Below are 19,892 nucleotides of genomic sequence, written 5' to 3'. Positions count from 1 at the left end.
GTTTGTTTTTGTTGCCGTTTGTGGAGCCTGTGGTGTCTAGAGAGACCGCGTTTTTTTACAGTGTGTTCAGGGGACAGGCAGCTAGCGGATAGTGAGGAGATGTTTGCTGTATGTGACAAAAAATGTTTTGGCCTAAAAAACACGTCGCATCACTTAGAGCACCTTTAAGTGAACTGCAGCCAGCAACTTTCTGCTTATGCTCGCACGCTTGCACACGTAACGTACAAGAAATATGATTCAAAGTCCCGATATACTCACAGCGAAGTTCTTTTTTGTTCTTCACTTAAAGAAGTTAGAAATATCTTTGTAGCGGTATCTTTGAATGAACATCCGTCCGTGCTGAGAGCGACGTTAAGATGAGTATGTAAATATGTGCTGCACACTTTCCTCAATATCAACATTTCTGTCATGACAACTCTCGGACAGATTGGCATGGTAATGGATATGGCAATGTTAATGTATTTGGTCTTGGTGGAATAGGTCTGCTATACGCTGCTGATGCTGTACATCATTCATAGACATGCTGCTGCTGCGCATGTAACATACATGAAATAACTCCCGTAGCAAAAAAAAAGAGCATGTACAGTACAGAATGGCTCTTTCAACATTATCCTGAACATTGTAAGCATTCGTTTTATGTGTCATTGAACGGAAAAGAGACTCTCGGGAGCGCGCGTAACCGTCACATCCTTTGGATTTTCCGGCAAAAACGTCCTTCACATAAAAATCAGGCCACAGGCTTGTATAGACAACCTATGAAGTCGTGGAGGGTAGCGTTAAGGTTTCCCAAAAAAGTGTTCAAAGGACAGTAACAGATATTGTTGTTTGTTTTTCAGACAAGTGTGCGTGACAGGAGATTCTTCATGTCTGCATTATTTAGGTCTTATGTTTTGGGAAACCAGGAACTTTAAACCCTTGATATTCAGCATGCTGTGATTCACAGCATACATTCTCTGCAGACCTGCAACACAATAATCCTTGTGTCTCTGCATGCAGCAATATCCTGTGCAATATCATTACAAGAGAGAGAGAGGGAAGTTGCTTAAAATGTCATTTTACTGGTATGACATTTTTTTTTGGAAGGCAAAGGTTTTTGCCTTTAATATAGAATAGCTTTGCCATGCAGCAGCCCAGATTTCACTGTTTCCTTATGAGGCGCCTCAAGGTCAGAGGAAACAAGCCCCTTTCTGAGCCATAGAAATGTTCAATCCTTTCACCCTGGGAAAGAGTAGTCTTCAGACTTGTCTCATTTGTGGTGCAATGTGGATTTCAATCATGGACTAATCCATTTTCATTACTTATTAAAATTGATCCATGCAAACAAAAGGTTGTGCGAAGATGTCATCCACTGGGAACAATTGTAGCTCTCAAGCCTCATAAAATCAAAATCTAGGGCTTAAATGTGGAGGTTGATGTGTATTGGATTTTAAAGGATGCAGATGAAAAAGTAATCATTGTCCTGTTGCCTTGATGAATCAAATAATGTTGGAGAACCATTAAAGAAATCATCATCCTTCATCCCACTCAAAAAATTATTTTGCTGCTTGTTCAATTTAACTAAAATATGAATCCAACAAATTAATAGTTCATTCAGTTTACTTAATCCACTTGAGGTCCCAATAGAAACGTATTCAGTCAATTTTAATTTTATAATTAGCATAATTAAACCAATATAACTATTATATTATACTGAATATGTATTTTATTTTATTTATTTATTTATTTTTGCTGAAGCCTAAATTCTACATTTGTGTTATTTGGTGTGTTCCTCACCTACAGCACCATATATTTTGTTTGGTAAGGGTGAATTTGTTTTGCAGAAATATCTTGGTCTGGGTCATGGTCTGGATGTCTTGGAGGTTTGGACTCCAGCAGAATTCATGCTGTGTTTCAGTGTGCTGACTGGCTCCTCCTTTGTGTGACTCCACTGTGAATTATACAAGCTGTATGTGTTCTGGATGCAGATAACAAAAAAGGAAATCGCCACGAGAATGTATACAATAGAAAATGAGGGGAAAGCAGTTTTATATCTTGTGGCCTCATTAGTGTAACCGAAATAAAAATTGGGTATTTTATAGGAGAAGTGATAAGTGGAAGGATATGGTCTATAACCCTACAGCTGTTGTTTGTAAACAGATTTGAGCATAAATAATGCACAGCCTGGTTAATAAAATATTTCCGTGAGTGAGTTTCTCACTGTAGTCAACATGGGAAGAAACAAAAGGCCAAAAAGTCAGGAAAGGTCATGAAAAGGGCTGAAGGTGAAGAAACAGTGTTTCTCACTAAGTTAGAGATAGATTCAGTGTCATATAATATACAATGCATTTTTCTGTTAAGGGATCATAAACCACAGTTCCTTATCAGTCAGTTTTTTTGTGTGTCATATTTTTGAGGTTTTCAGAATGTTTTAGATCTGGTCTTGTTATTTTTTATCTGGCTTCCTTGTAGCTTTCTAAGAAATAGCTCACCTAAAAATGTTGCTCCAATGATGCTCTCAACCTTATCATATCATAGAAGTGGTGCCCATACACAAAAGAATTGTATTTGAAATATATTTTCTGGATATGTTTTGGAATATATGCAAATATTTGAAATTGGCCCAATAAATATATTTCATACTTATATTTCATATATTTTTGTTATATTTCAGAATATATTTCAATATATTTGGAATATATGCCACATATATTTTTGACACTTTTGGGGACCCGTACAGAAAAAAATACATTGAAATATATTCTGAAATATAACAAAAATATATGAAATATAAGTATGAAATATATTTATTGGGCCAATTTCAAATATGTGCATATATTCCAAAACATATCCAGAAAATATATTTCTTTTGTGTATGGGTGCATACGACTTGTGTGCTGTTTTTCGAGTCTTCTGAAGAATGTGATAGATGTGATAGCTTAGTGTGAGGAACAGACCAAACATGTGTCAAATAATAGCAAGAAAACTCATCTTATTATTGAGCTGTCCTCACAGACTGCATGCAATAATATACAGTGCGATTAAACATAATTTGAATTAATTATTCAAAAAGAGTTTTAGTTAAATTGATGTTGTTATTCCTTACATTCTTTTCAGTTTATCCCTGTGATACAAAGCTGAATTTTCAGCAATACTCCAGTCTTCAGTGTCACATGATCCTTCAGAAATCATTCTAATATGTTGATTTGCTGCTCAAGAAACATTTCTTTTTATTATCAATGTTGAAAACAGTTGAGCTGCTTAATGTCTGTGGAAAATGTGATTTGATGAATAGAAAGTTTATTTTACAGCATTGGTTTGTGACCAAGTAAGGCCCTGTTTACACCTGGTATTGCGTTTTGGTCGATCGGATCACAAGTAGACGAGGGAGACACATTCTCGTTTACACCTGGTGTTTTAATCCGTCTCTTTTGTCCACTTTCAACCACTTATGTCCTGATTTCTTCGAGGGGAGGGTCTATGGGCAGGTAAATGTATGTTTCGGATCTTTCCATATAATTGAAAAATAAGCTAATACAATTTACATATGAACGCACCAAAGCCGACGGGAAAACACGGAGAGCAGCAGCTTTCGTTTCTGCTCCGACAGATGCAAGATCACAACGAACGCTGTGTGAGTGTGTGTTAGAAATCAGGAATGGTGAGAGAACATTGTGCTTGGTACGTTTTCATCTTCAAACCAAACTTGGGTCTTCAGCCAACAAAGTTTAAATCCCAGCCATCTGGCTATTGCGCTTCCCATAATGTTTACGCGTTAGCTCAGTAGGCGGAGAGTAGGCGTCTTTTGCAGCGGCTTGAACACGTTCGACCACATGAGCGTCTACATTATGAAAGCAATCCGGTCTACCTCTGGAAGTGGTCGAAAGTTGACAAGCTCAAAACGCTTTAGACCCTGTTTAGACCTGTACTTAGCGTCATCCACTTGTGATCCGATCGACCAAAACGCATCTTAATACCAAGGCCATATTTAGTCTTTATTGTCTGATGCATGCTTGAAGTGGGCTGAAAGACGGCACCAATGTCAAGACAAACTCTCAGCGCTCAGGTCTAGTGGGGGTGTAAGTTAGTTAAGAAGTCGGTAGCTGACAGCACGAGGTGAAGGAAGGTGGGACATGAATGTTAATCAAGCTAATGAAGTTCTGGAGAGAGTGCAGGCTCATGCAGAGAGAGGGGAGAGAGCCAGATATCACACACACACACCGCAGCTAACAACAGACGGATGTGCCACCATGGGGCCCGCTGGTACACAACAGGAGTAAACAAGTAAACAGCTTACAATAAATGAGTCTCTTAACACATTTCCTAAATGTCTGGGTTAGTCAAGGACAACAGCATTGATGAAAAGAGTGCGTATATTGAAAAAGTAGGCTATTTGTAAATAAACATGCAATAGTGTGTGTCGCCATGGGACTATAATTGGATGTAGAGTCTGCGACGTGTTCATCAGACGGCAGAAGGACACTTTACTGAAAATGGGCCGGATTTGAGCGGGAAATGGCCAGACACAAATTGCAAACTACATTCTTAACAACCATATCCATCAGGTCATCCATCCTTATAGCCATCTAACCGTTCCTCTGTCCAATCAATCACGAAATCTATCACCCCATCACTCACTAAATCCTTCCATCTTGCTGCGATTTGCTCATTTTCCCTCCCTCTCACACAGTTCATTCATTCGTCCCCTTCTTGACGGTGGCAGCCAGAGGTGTTTACTCTTCCTGTGACTGCCAGGTATAAATATTGATGTGTGGGCGGCCCGTATAGATGTCACAGTCCTTTCAGAGAGAGAAAGAGAAAGAGAGAGAGACAGAGAAAGAGAAAGAGAGAGACATTGTTGTGATCCTTTATGCACTTTAAAATTCAATAAACGATAAACGATCAACTTTATGTGTCCATTCCAGACACTCGCCTGAAGATTTCTCAGACAGAAATCCACTACACTTTAGATTAACAGAAACTTTTACATTATATTTTAAATAAATAGTTCTGATTTTATTGATTATTTCTTTGAACTTTCTATTAATCAAAGGATCCTAAAAGAATGATCACATTTTTCATAAAAAAAAAAAATGTTTTCAACATTGAGAATAATAATAAATGTTTCTTGAGCAGCAAATCAGCATATTAGAATGATTTCTGAAGGATCATGTGACACTGAACACTGGAGTAATGATGCTGAAAATACATCCTTGACATCACAGGAATAAATTACATTTTAAAATATATTAAAATAGAAAACAGTTATTTTAAATTGTAATAATATTTCACAATAATACAGTTTTTTTTCTGTATTTTTAATCATTTTGATTGTAAGTGTATTAACGAACACACAATTTTCTATGGCATAGAGAGCATAACTTGTATTTAACCTTCAACATTAAAGGTGATCATTTTTATATGTTATTGCTAACTTTTAAATTCATATTCCTGCAGCCAGGCAACAAATACTTCCAAAGCCAGGTGAAATTCTAAAGCTATTTGAAAGAAACACACATACAGTATACACACTTATACGCCCACTGTCTGTCTGGCAAATACATCTTAACTTTTTTCATTCTCATAAACATCTTGATTTGATACCTGATATAAGCTGTTTTCTTGCTGCATCTTTGCTTATAACTGAGCATCCCATATGCCCTCGAGTTGAGTTTATATTTCAAATGAATTTAACTCATCTCTAATGCTCCAATTGACTTATTTACCATCATTTATGGCAATAGACTAAGTCTATCTGATTTAGTTGTTGCTGGAATCTAACAAGGTTAGACAGGCATACAAATCAGTTGTGAAAATGATGGGAGTTTTTCACAGTGCATTCAGTCTAATGAAGAGGACTAATATCAGGAAACCATTATTATAGTCAGTCACGACATCTCACACAGTGTGCGAATGAAGATGTTGACAGCTGCGTATTTTACCACCTAATTTAGCCTCATTATTGGTCTCAGTGGTTCGACACATGATACCTCGCTGTCCTCCAAATGTTAAACCTGTAGCTAGAAAATATGTTATGTAATGATGCAATATCAGTAATGGTGACATTTTATTGGGTTTTATTTTGTGGACTTTTTAGTTATAGATACTAACTATTCGAGTGTAAACCTTGCCTCTCTGTTTCTGTCAAATCAGTAAGATCTCATCGTGCCGGAGACTGTCGCCGTGTTTATGACATATTGATTTGATTTTGTGGAAAGCTGCACCGCGGTAAACAAAGAGCTCCTGCATTAGATGTGACAGGCACTCTGCTTGCTTTTGCTCTTCTCTGCATCTTCAGACGTCTGTTGTATAACTTTATACGTATACAACTGCACTCAAGCATTAGTGAAGGAGTATCTTAATCCATATCAATAGCATGTGGCATAAAAGAACCCAACAAGAGGGTATATTATTTCATATGACGGTTATCTCCTGCTAGTGTTGGGAAATGTTACCTTTAAAAGTAATGTTACATTATTGCACTTCTCCTGTAAAAGTAACTAATTCTGTTACATTTTATGAAACTTGGCGTGTTTTGCACAGTTGTTATTTTTAACTAAAAAGGAGTTAAATTGAGATGCAAGGATAGATAAGTTACAAATATTAGATGAAAAACAACTAACTGAACAACCAAATAAGTTGAAGTACGAAAATGAATAAAACTAAGACTGAAATCAAAATCAAACACTTATCAAAATGACGAAAGCACATAATAAAATTCTAAATATTCATTAATACTATAATAATTGTACTAATAATAAATTATTTTTAAATTTTGTCAGACTGTCAGATTACTATTTTTACAATTTGTTTGCATTAGTCATAGTTTTGTTTAAAAAGTTGTTGTATTCATTCATTTTAATCAATTTAACTCTAAAGGCCATTGCACACGGAGTCCGAAATTTTCGTATGCGTTTTTTCGTGTTCGTCAGCAGTAAAATTCGTCACGCACAGAAACCTTGCACACTGAGTCCGATGCGTATTTATTAAACCTTTGCGGAAAAAAACGCAAAAAATACTAAATGGATTCGTCAAGCAGTGAGGATGAATTTGTTGCCCTCTTTCTTCTTAAAAAGAGAAAAAGAAAGAGGAAATATTGGGTCCATCCAATCCTGAGATTGCGCCGAGAGGAAGTAGAGTTTCACCTCCTTATCAAGGAGTTGCGAAATTATCCCAAAGTTACCAAACGATTCAAAATTTACCTCAGAATGTCAGTGGAACAGTTTGATGCTTTGCTAGCGATACTGGAGCCACATATTAAAAAGAAGACCACCAATTTCCGTGAACCAATCGATCCTGAACAGAAACTGGCAGTAGGCCTATGTCTATGGACGGACACACACACACACACACACACACATGCGGCCGGAAGAAGCGCTGGGCAGACAGAGAACAGCCTTATACAGGTTATATTTTATTCAGTGTCTTTGTAATCCGCATTTTGTTTTTCATACAGTACTTGTGCTGCGAGACGAAGTGTATCAACTTGTCAGACGTCATTCTGGATTTTGTCGTTCGCTTGTACGGTGGCTCTGAATTTTCAAAAAACCTCACAAAACACTGGCTGTGGATGCGAAAAACGCAGAAAATCGAGCCCAATCCGAATTTTTTTTTTACGGACGAAAGTTTCGTAGACAGTGTGCAAGCATGATTGACATAACGTGAGGTCGAATTTTTTTTAACGTGCGAAAATTTCGGATGCGAATTTCGGACTCAGTGTGCAATGGCCTTAACTTCTTATTTTAATCACTGTAAACAACATTTTAAGTGCAAAATTATACTAAATAGACAAACATTTCTAGTACAACTCAGTTTTTGTTTCAGTTTCATTTTCTTGGGCTTTTATATGATCTTGGACGTTGTAGGCTCTTGTTTTCCTGTTTCCTTTGTTCCCTTCCATGTTCATCGTTATCACCTGTGTCTTGTTTAGTTCCTCATTATCTTGTGTATTCATTGACATCATTTCTCTCCGTTTAGTGTTGAGTATTGTCTTTTCCACGTGTGTGAATTGATCACGTTTCTCACTACATGAATTGTCTTTGTTTTGTTAATAAAGTAGCTGCATATAGATCCTTATCTCCTCTTCCTTGCCAACACTGCCATGACAATGACTTCCAGAAAGTCCTTTTATGGAAGCAAGTTTATTACAGGTAGTGTGTTACAATGCCCTTCGACAGTTTCTTTTTCAGCTTCTCTTATAAAATTGTAACATTGGTTAGGACTTGGCGGGTACTAGAGCATTCTAGAAGATCATACGGTGGTGGGACCAGTCAGAGTCCCTTGCTCCATGTTCCTGCTCTCTTCCCGGGATTTGAGTTATTCATAAGCTGTGAAGTCATCGGGAGCGAGGCTGCCTGCAGTGCTCCATTACTGCAAGCTCCTACCGGGCAGCAGCGTCACTCTTCTGCTTCACCTCACGTCGTTTAGGTTGGCCATCTCTGATCTAATAGAAGTGAGTGATCTGCCGGTGCAGGCAGGAGGGAGACGCACAGCAAAGACATTAGCTGTTTACAGGGATCGTCTGTTATCTTTCACACAATCCCTCCTGCCTTCTCCTTTCCTCCCTGTCTCACCTCCTCCCACTCAAGTGAGAGATCTTGCAGACCCATAGAGCGTGAGAGAATTGCATGCAGTCGGGTCAACGAACAAGGCTGTGCATCCGTGCGAGCGCATACTATCTTTTCATCTTATCTTTTCATTCTGTGCTGCTTGATATTCATTTTTAGAACTTTACAATAGAACTTTAACACCTCTAAATTGTAGCAAGTTCAGATGCAGTATTAAGGATTACCAATACATTTGACTGAATCAATACAGAAAGAATAGGTTCATAAAAATCATTTGTTCGGAAATAGGACGTTGTTTTGTGTAGAAACACCGGGTTATAAACGAGTTTATATTTTAGGTCATGTGACTAATTTGTGACCAATTCCGTTGCATTGTAGAGACCTGAAGTGTCATGAACGAAAAGTTTCAGAGGAAGAGTAAATGCCGGTTCTTGCAGAATGCATTTTTGTGTTCAACGCTGTAAAAAAGGCATAATTTGGCATATATGCAGTCAAGTTAAATAAGTCTATTAAATAATGCCATATAAATAATCATTGGGGATTATTTATACAATTTACATTTTAAATAAAAATATTAACATAAACGAGAAAAAATAATAATGTCTCATTATTTCCCTTTTTATAAACCAGCCAGGAAATGGTTTAATTTTCAGAATATTTGAATTTAGTGAAACATTATTCCACATTTTGTAATAGTGTTTTTAATATTATTTGAAATGGTAATTGCTCACTATCACTTACTATTATTATAACTTACCCCGACCCTCATCATTTTGGGAAATATGGTTCATTTAATAATTCACGACTAAATTAAATAATTTACATGGGTTTATACATGGTTGATCCACCATATAAACTTCGATAATATTTTGTTTATCTTGCAGTGTGGAAAATTAACTTTGTCAGGCAAAAAATTAAACTGCATAAATAGATGAATAACACGTGTCTCAATTACAGACATGAATGGGCCCTTCCTATAGAAATGGCGTAATTTTGTGACACAAATTGAGCACAGTTTTGGTAATGGTATACAGTATGTGTTTATCCTCATCCTGGTATACATTCGCACTCAGCATCGCGGCCAGATTAAGTGAAATAATGCATTATGACACAAATTGTGCAGGATAAAACAGGCTCACCAGGATTCTGTGAATTTATGAATAAAAGAGAACACCATGAATATTTAGCAGATTCTCTTTGAAATTCGTACCCTCACTCACAACCTATACAGTGTCCTCATTACAAAATACCTTTCAAATCAGATTACATAGTTTTATGCAGTGCAATGAACTGTATTGTTTCCTAGAACTTTGTGAAGAAAAATATGACTATATGTATTTATTTGTAAACAGATTTTTTTAACATTTGCTAACATTTTTATACTTTTGATGAATCAGTCAAAAACTAAAGAGGCAGAATATTAAACAATTTAAGTCAGGATTTTATCCATCAGGAACTGATCGATTTTTAATTGTGTTGTAAATAAACAGACTAATGTGACTAACGATACAGAGAAATCACTCGCTGTTCATTCAGGCAGAGGTGAACTCAATAATAGTTCTGAATGATTCATCTTAGTGAATCTGATTCAAACCACTAGCCTAACTCGTGAGTGAATCTTTTTGACTGACTCGTTAAAAAAGAACAGGTTCATAAGAGTAATTTGGCAGCAAATAAGACATTGTTGTTTTGTGCAGGAAACACCGGTTATCGACGAGTTTATTTTTTTGGTCATGTGACTAATTTGTGATCAATTTAGTTGCAGTGTAGAGACCTGAAGTGTCATGGACAAGTTTTTAAACGTTTTTCTATGTAAACGTGCTAGACGGACATTACATTTTGAATAAAAGATTACAAGGACAATTATTCTTTGGAATAATATGCACCATTGAATCGTTCACAGTAAGACGTACATTAAGAAAGCAAATAGAGTCAGTTTTGGTTTAATGTAAACAGATTACAGTATAGTAAAAGCGTGCCTGCGAAACTGTCTTCTCCTTCTCCTGGCCTGTAAATAACCTGCTGTAGCTCTCAAACCCAAGTTAGGGCACCGCCTGCAATGAATCTATCAACGAAAAGTGTCATGGCTTTGGCATCTAATCGATGCTAGTCTCTGCCCTTCCATAGGTCAATGTCAAAGCATTGAGACATCTTTGCCAGAGCAGTCTGATTCAGTATGACTCAAGGCCTCTTTTAATCTCATTCCCCATACGCTTCGCCTGCAAACTTTTCCCATGGTGAATATCTTTCTGAATATCTTTCAACACACACCTCTGTTCGTACACAATAACCTCTGATGTCAAGATGATGTTTGTCAGGCTGCTGGGAGACCATCTGGAGCTGCTGCAAGCAATGGCACATAAACATTAGCAGTCGGCCACAGGAGTCAACCTCCCTCTGTCCGTCCGCCCTTTCTCTTCGTCTATGAAAAAACTCAAGCAAGGACACCACTTCACTGAGCCATATGCTCTTTTATTTCAGCACATTCGGGTGGAATAACTGCGGTTTCAGTATAACTTCTCGTTGGTTGCACTTTGAATGCAAGCAGCTCAATGAAAATTCCTGAACCCAAAAGTTCACTTTCATGGTACGTGGATTGTGAAAATGGATAAGCCCGAAATGTCATCCTAACGTTCCCTCTCTTTCTTTTCCCTCAGGTGCAAAGGTCACATTCTCCCAAGTGCACGCCATAAGGAAGGTAAGAATGTCCACAAGTGCCTGCTTCACATCATGCGCTATATGGCTGCTGGAATTATTGTGCGCTAGCACCACTTGGTGGTTGCCTTTGAAGAGACAAGACTTTAAAGCCACAACCTTCTCTAGTAAATGCTTATTGAGCCCATGAATTTTAAAATATGACCTGTAGTTTGTCTTTTAGCCATGTGAACTTTTGATACTGTACTCTCTTAAAATACACTTATTCACTCTCACTTCATACTCTCACTACACTTAAAGTGCTGCCTTAAATTTTTAAGTACAATCAACTTGGATGTTTAAGTCATTTCAACTTAAAGGTACACTGTGTAGGAATTTCTCCCATCTAGCAGTGAAATTGTATTTTGCATTCAAACGAATAGTGCTCTCTAGCGCCTCGCTTTTTCAAATGCGTGTTGCAACTACAGTAGCCGTTATGTACCAAAAAGCTATGACAACATGTCTTCCAGTAGCACTTTGAGTTTAACTATACATGTTCTATTGTTATGCTGCCTATATTAATGAATTACACAACCAAGCAATGAAAAAAAAGCTTGTAATTTAGACCGTAACATTGACTTACCTGTCAAGAAGAAAGCAGGCAACTTCAGCGTCCCTTTCAAAGTCTTTCTCCTTCATTAGCTCTTTCCACCTGGGAAAAGCTATCCCGATATTTACCCTCATTTTTTTAATTCAACGGTCACGTTTCCTTTTAAATATATTTTTTTTGTTGCTTTTTTGGCGTTGAGGATTCCTTCTCCTGTGGCTCGGCATAAGTATAATCCTGCATTATGAAGTACCGTGCAGTGCAGCCTTTCAAAATCTGAATAAAAACATTGATTTTAGCTAATAAAATAATAAAAAAAAACTACACAGTGTCCCTTTAAGTTAAATTAAACTGACTTAAAAAAATTAGTTAAATCTTGTATAACATACTTATTTAGTTGAGTTAAAGCATTAACGTTATTTAACGCATTAACGTATTAAAGCAGATAAACATTGGGGAAAACAACTGTGTGACAGCTTTATGATGGCTTTTCATAGTTTAAGATTAAAGGTCTGGGTCTCGGACAAGGGCAAAACAAAAATCTTTTTGAAATCAGTTTTAATAGGAATGTCATATAACAAAACAAAAAAGTTTTGATAAAAATCAACCCCTGTTACATAAATGCCCTTGTGGAAAAACAAAACAAAACAAAAACAAACAAATAAATAAAAATTAGCATACTTTAAAAAAAAGGACTTATCACGGAAGTATTTAATACTTTAAAAGAATATACTTGTGTGAACTTACGTCATGTTTTGTGTATGTTAATTGCAATTATATGAAAATGTTTTATAGTTCAAATTGTATGTTTTAAATGCAATCAGCTGACCTTAAGAGTTTATTTTTGAGCCCCTGAAGTAGGACTTAAGTATATCTCTATATGGAATTTCATTGTACTGACAAACATCTATGGCAAATATATACTTTAATGTTTTATCTATTAAAACTTTTGTATCATGTATTTCCACATAATGCCTGTAATGAGGAAGTTGCAATTTCGTACATTTAAAATATATTAACTTTAAATGTAATATTGAATAACACACTACAGTTAAAATTATAATTAAGTACTTTACATTAAGTGTTATTAAGTATCATTTTAAAAGTGTACTTAAGTGTGTTAAGAAACAGTTTTTAAGTGCACTTAAGTGGCCTTTTATTTCATTAATATTATATTATCTCCAAATACAGTCTTTTAAAAAAAAAATATATATATATATATAATTTAAAGAAACACAACTATTGTTACTGACAGTACTCTTATTCTCTAACTTTCAGGAACAGTGTCATTATTGCCTTGACAATGACAGACAGTCTGATCCAACAGAAGACAACTTTCCTAGACCTGTGCAACCAGTCCAACTTCCAGTCTTCCCAGGGGTCCAGCGTTCTTCTTTAATCAATCCCAGAGACATCACTGCTTCCCATGTCAAAAAGAGCCACCGTAAACTCCTCCTCAAGAGCAGCCCACTTGTCCAGCAGCTCAACGCTGAACCTCCTGGCCAGAAAAGGGACAGTCCTGAGCGAATGACTCAGGTGCAGAGCTCCCGTCTGAGGCTCATGAGGGAGGTCTGTGCCAAATACACAAGCGGAACCGCTAAGCAGACTATAACCCGCATGCATGTGTCCCGTATCTATGTGGAAGACAAGCACAAACTCCTCTACTGTGAGGTGCCAAAGGTGGGTTGCTCCAACTCAAAGAGGGTGCTCATGGTGCTTCAAGGTCTCGCTTCTTCCACTGGAGAGATCCAACATGACGAGGTGCATTATGGGAATCACCTTAAGCGTTTAGACTCATTTAATCAAAAGGGCATCATCCGGCGTCTGAAGACCTACACCAAAGTCCTGTTCCTGAGGGAACCTTTTGAAAGGCTAGTGTCTGCTTTTCGGGACAAGTTCGAGAGTCCAAACTCGTACTACCATCCAGTGTTTGGGAAGCCCATCATCTCAAGATACCGCAGCAATGCGACGCAGTATGCCTTACGCACAGGGGCGGGTGTGACCTTCAAGGAGTTCATCCAGTATTTGTTAGACGTGCATCGGCCGGTTGGCATGGACATCCACTGGGAGCCCGTTGGACGTCTCTGCAGCCCCTGCCTGCTGGACTATGACTTCATTGGGAAATTTGAGACTCTGGAGGAAGAAGCCAATTTCCTTTTGAGAAGTATTGGTGCTCCTAGCAATTTAACATTCCCTAGTTTTAAAGACAGGAACCCTAATGCAGAAAGGACAACTTCGGAAATCACAAGGAGATATTTTGCACAGCTAAATGTGACAGAGAGACAAAGGACATATGACTTTTACTACATGGATTATCTGATGTTCAACTACTCCAAACCTTTTAAAGATTTATACTGAGGCCTTTTACAGTTACCTGATGACATTTCTGTTGGCCTGATGTTCATATTTTGTCTTAGTGAGGGTATTTTATTACTTTAAAATGTTGTTTATTTGTTAACAAATGTTAATGTTAAATATTAATCACACTCTATATTTATATCTGCAGGCTGGTCCTTGCGTTTATCTTGTTATTTACCAAACCCATTTAATTCTATTCAGTAAGAAACCTGTTAAAGGGATAGTTCAGCCTTATGACATTCCAAACCTGTGTGAACAAAAAAAGTATAAAAAATATTTGAAAGAATATTTCAGCTGTTTTTGTAAATGCAATGAAAGTTAATGGGGTTCAAAACAACACTGGACTCCACTGACTTTCAGTGTTTGAAAAAGACAATTTTCAGAATCTTTTTTTGTTTTCAAGACAAGTCACCTTTATTTATGTAGCGCTTTATACAATACACATTGTTTCAAAGCAGCTGAAACAATTAGTGATAACAGGAAAATAATCCATTTCGGCTGTTGTTCAGCTGAAGTCGGGATCCGGCTGACTATGGTATCCTCGGGATAGACCAAGTGTGCTGCACAAGTGCTGAAAAGTGAAGCCAAAGCGTCTCGATCGCCCCCAGGTAGTTGGTCCCAGTATAGGTCATAAACCCCGCCCTCCCCATGAAGTCTAATGGGACAGGATGGAAACTAAACAATCAAATTACACTGCAAATACATTTTTTCCAAAGATGTTTTCTGTCATTTTAGGTAGTTTTTAATCACACTGATTTAAGTTTAAGTGTTCGTTTTTTTAAATAAGTTTGGTCTTAGTTATTTGATGCTATAAAAACGGGAGTGTGACTTCATGATTGACAGTTTCTCTAAACGAAGTAGTCACCAAGGCACCAACAAACTTTTTTGGGAGTTTCTGCGGGAGTGAGGACAGGACCTTGATATCGCGGCTCCACTCCCCGCTCACTACTGCGCAGAATCAGGTCCCAAATCTGCGCAAGATGTCAGCGCCATATTAGGACTTTGGCGGCTTCACTTTTCACCAATGGAAGAGAGTGAAGTGGCGTCGTCCATCTTTTTTTACAGTCTATGGGATAGACTAATATTAGCGTAGATGCCATTCTTCTTACGATATAACAAGTACACCGCGTGTTATAGGAAGTGTTCACGGTTGCGGTTGACCTAATTTATGCATCCTAACATTCCTTTAATGGATGGGAATTATAGAAATGGGATGTGTATGCCAGGTTAAAGAGATGGTGCTAGGAAGGCTATTCCAGAGTTTGGGTGCTAAATAGGAGAATGATCTACTACCTGCAGTTGATTTTGATATTCTAGGTATTATGAACCTGCCAGAATTTTGAGATCGCAATAGACGTGAAGGACTATAATGCTTAAGTACTGAGGAGCTAAACCATTTAGTGCTTTGTTAGTAATTAGCAAGATTTTAAAATGCATGCTATGTTTAATAGGGAGCCAATGCAGTGTTGACAGAACCAGGGCTAATATGGTCATAATCCCTGGTTCTGGTAAGAACTCTTAACTGTAACTGCTGCATTTTGGACCAGCAGCTGGAGTCTTTCTTTCCACAGAAGAAGGTAAGCCATACAGGTTTGGAATGACATGAAGTACAAAATGAGTACAATTTTCATTTTTGGGTGAACTATACCTTTAACACAATGTTGTGTGTGATTTGGCTCAGTGTGTCATGTTTTCTCAGACTGCATAGAATAGAATAGAATAGAATATACTGTACGAAGAGCGTCTGAAGTTTATCACGATGTTATTAATTAAAGTGTTGCAGGCAAGTGGTTTTAGCACTAGTCCAGATTTAAGTATCACTTTACTTAATACAACATGCTGAAACATTTTCAACATTTCATTTGCAAATTGTTGGTCTGGTACATCTGATAAGATAAAATCATTTTTTTTGTGAATGTTTGAGAGCAATTTGTCTACAGTATGTCATGTATTAGAGCATGACCTGCTACACCTTTGCCTTACTTTCCCATTTCTCATTTATTGACGTTTTCTTTATATCAATAAATGTTAGCACCATCTTTTAATGTAAGTTTGATGACATCTCTGCATTATTGCCTTTTTTACTGTTGTAACGACGTCATGTAAAATAACAGTTATTTATAGGCTCCTAGTGTAAGGGATGGACTGGAAGCTCAGCAGAATCTGAACACCCATTATTCAAGTTCCTCTATTACTATTGCAGCTTCACTTTCATGCCGACTTTAAAATTAAGGTGGATGTGGAAGTAATGTAGCCCATTACTACGGGGTATTGGTCGATAGCGCCATCTGGTGGTTTAATGTTCCTTTATGGGGCGCGAGGCGCGACACACGTGTTTTTTGCTAGTTTCAGCCCGACGCAGTTATCATTTTCAAGTCCTGCACCACGTTGTTTAAATAGCAAATGCATTTGCACCCATCTGTGCGCCCATGAAATTGAGGTGTGTTCTGGCGCATTGTTGGCGCGTTGCTATTGGCAACTGAAATAGACTGCGCCATTGATCAACTGAAACGGATTTTTTTTGTTATTTTAAGGGCGCATTAGTAATATGCGTTTATAGGCGGGTGCGCAACGCGTGTACACTCTGCTTATTACACACACAGGGACGCCCAGCAACACACAAACATGCCAAATATTAAAAATAAAAGGATTACAATGTAAAAGATTATTTTTGTGTGCATAAAGATAGGGTGGAATCCAGCTGGTCCCGTAGATGGTATGCTCGCGAGCAGATCCGTTTCCTCTCTGGAGAAGCGTTCAGTCTTCCCACTGTCAAATTCCGCCATGTAAATAGCGAATCCGCCATGGCACAAGCACAACTGGCTTTTAAAGGGAAAGGGAGATGAGACTCCGATTGGTTTATTGCACGTTACGCCCAAAACACACCCATTACTCATTAAGAGACACGCCCTTAAAATAGGGTCCTTGCTTGTTATCCATGGCAATGCTGTATGTCAGAGCGCTCATCCGTTTAACTGAAACCGATGCTACTTTCACGTCTCTATCACTCCGTGTCCTCGTGTTATAGTCTGCATCTGAAATCGCATTTACTTATGTTTTATCCTTTACTTGTGTTTATTTCATCATTTAGATCTTAAATATCGCTTAATCAAATGTAATCATCACATTTTAGGAAATCATGTTTCTCATTACTATAATTTTGATGTGTTTACCATTATTATCATTTGAAATGTATGTTTAAAGCTGCAGTCCGTAACTTTTTTGGGTTAAAAATAATCCAAAAGAAATTTTTGAGCAAGTACATAACCAGCCAGTGTTCAAAACTATCTGCTTGCCTTAGCTCGATTCAAAACGGTAAGCTTGTAATAATGTTTTTAATTCCAGTGGTACTGGTGGATTTCTGCAGGAAATTCGACCACGTCTTTACGTCACATCTGTACACATAAAGAAGATGTCCCGGCTAGTAAGCTATATTGTGTGAGGATGTTGGAGGTGGAGATTTATAGCCTTTTCTCACAGCACTTGATATAATTAAACTTATCAATTTGATGGCGGATCCAGCAAGGTTCAAATGACAGTCACCGGTGACAACTGGAGATTCACCCGTTGTAAAATGCAAAAGACTTCGGACTTCGGATCGGCTACAGAAAAAAAGAGACTGCAACCGGGCCCATGCGAAACAAGGATAAACATCGGAAGGGCTTTTGAAAGGTACAAATTAGATTATATTCCAGTTTTAAATATGCATCTGATTACAGATACGTGTGTTTGTATTTCAAAGAGAACCGGTTCTAAGGAACATTAATTTGTTGGTATGACAATTAGAAATTAGACTGCACAGAAATGGAAACTGAACTACAGGTAGCCCTAATACACATGAAATGTAGTCACGCAGTGCTGATGTCGTTAACATTAACAATGTGAGAACAAAGTATAATTTGCACAGTTTGGTTAGATTTAATACGATTTACTGCAATGCTTTTTTCCCCTTAGTTAGTTGGTCAGAACAAAAGTGGATGTTACTTACTTGTTCAGATGACATTTTCCGGTGAAAATTCTTATGTTGGTCATACTTCCAAAAAGTAGAATCTGCGATTGCGAATGACAGTTTCCACACCGGCGCGGTGACTGACAGCCGCACATTCTCCTCAAAACATTAGATTCATCCGCGCTGTGCCGTGCCGAGGCACAACCCACGTAAAGTTGAGAATTCCGCGAATAACTGCAATTGCAGCTTTCGAACAGAGATGGCGACAAAGAGGAAAAACTACAGACTGCAGCTTTAATGCTTTTCTTTTATTAATCTTTATGCCTCAAATGTAGCTGATTGACTTAGGTTGAACTTTTGTACTTGGTGTTTAGATGAGGTCAAGAGTCTATAAGTTTCCAATAGACAAACAAACCACAAATTCGTGAATGTGTTTAGAATAAAGTGATAAACGAATGTTATCTTGCAGAAGGGACATGTTGTGCCATTGTCCTGTATTGTATTGTATTAATATTAACAACTTTCTGACACCTTTGGGGTACCAGACAATGTGTGTAAGCCACGGCCCCCCTCCACGATGTGAATCCACAAAAGAATGATATGTATTTGTCGTTAGTGTCTGCTCAATGTAATAGTAAATAGGAACTTAGCCCTGTTCTGATAAGCATCTGCTTAAGAGGGAGAATATCTTCTGTAACGGTCAGTCTCAACTTGGACGAGACCCTGCTCCCTTGGCAACCTGTCTTTTCACAGAGAGCTCTCAAACAACTTACCTTTAGGCAAGAATATTATACTGTGTTTAATATTATTGTGTTATAATATTATTATACTGTGAGTGTTTGAATTATATTTTACTTAGAAATATTAGAAGTGGTTTTAACTGTTCATTCATGTTTTTTTTTTTTTTTTTTATTAAACTTTTAATCTTGATTATGAATTAATTTTACTCTTCATTTATTGATTTGATTGTCTGCTGTTAAGAAATAAAATTTGACTTAATCATCTGACTGGATCTCCTCCTTGCATCAGTCTGAGTTTACAGTATTAATAAAATAGTAGGTTGAAAAGTTGACCCGGATGACGGAGGTGTGCATAGGATGGACACTTTACTATCCCATGAGGCCACGGGAGAGGATTTATGAATGGCAGTGAGGCGTAACTGACGCTCGTAGGTCACATGATAATGACAACATGGCGAGTGTAGAATACTACACACAATCATACTTTTTTTTAGCAGCCATTAAGTAATTACTTATTCAAAATAAGTAGCCTACCTACTCAAGAGAGTATGCTATTTCGGACGCAGCCATACAAACGCACCTGCCGCCATTTTGAGTCTCAGTTACCTCAAAAGATTACATAATAATGTTACAGCCTATTGTTGCATTGTTCATCTAGTTACTATGCTGATTGTTTTGTACATGGATTATTTTTTATTAGCAGAAGCGGAAAATAATATACAGGTAGGTTATGAAATAATTTGAAATCAAATGAGTTCATTATTTATTAAGTCCATGTTTGCTGAACACTTTACCCTGCATCCTGAGCTTCAGTTTAGAAACTGTTAGATAGATAAAATATTTTTTATAATAAGCCTTATATATTTTATACTTTACCCCAGCACTGGAAACAAAAGCAGCAGTCAAAACTGGTGTTGATCTTTACATCTTGTCCTCCCACTCCAATAAGTCCTCTGCCGCCTGGAGCAACTGCGGCTTTTTTAGCTCCACCCCCTCGTTACCCCCCTCCTTATCTCCCAGGGCCTGGGGCTTTGACATCCTGTTCTCTCACAATCTACAGA

The 19,892-nt window shown here is 37.6% G+C and overlaps 1 protein-coding gene across 1 annotated transcript in view; it reads left to right on the top strand.

Moving 5' to 3' along the window:
- Positions 1–19,277, top strand: part of LOC311282904 (carbohydrate sulfotransferase 8) — a 60,644-nt gene extending 41,367 nt beyond the window's left edge. Inside the window, exons 3-4 of the mRNA XM_084397000.1 lie at positions 11,201–11,241; positions 13,063–19,277. Of these exons, the coding sequence (XP_084253126.1) occupies positions 11,201–11,241; positions 13,063–14,142 (1,121 nt within the window). The 3' untranslated portion in view covers positions 14,143–19,277. The remainder of the gene's footprint in view (positions 1–11,200; positions 11,242–13,062) is intronic.
- The last annotated feature ends 615 nt before the right edge of the window (positions 19,278–19,892 follow it).

Source organism: Rutilus rutilus (genome assembly GCF_951802725.1).
Source record: "Rutilus rutilus genome assembly, chromosome: 23".
Classification (NCBI taxonomy): Eukaryota; Metazoa; Chordata; class Actinopteri; order Cypriniformes; family Leuciscidae; genus Rutilus; species Rutilus rutilus.
Note: the sequence above shows the minus strand (reverse complement) of the source record. Positions and strands in the feature narration are given on the sequence as shown.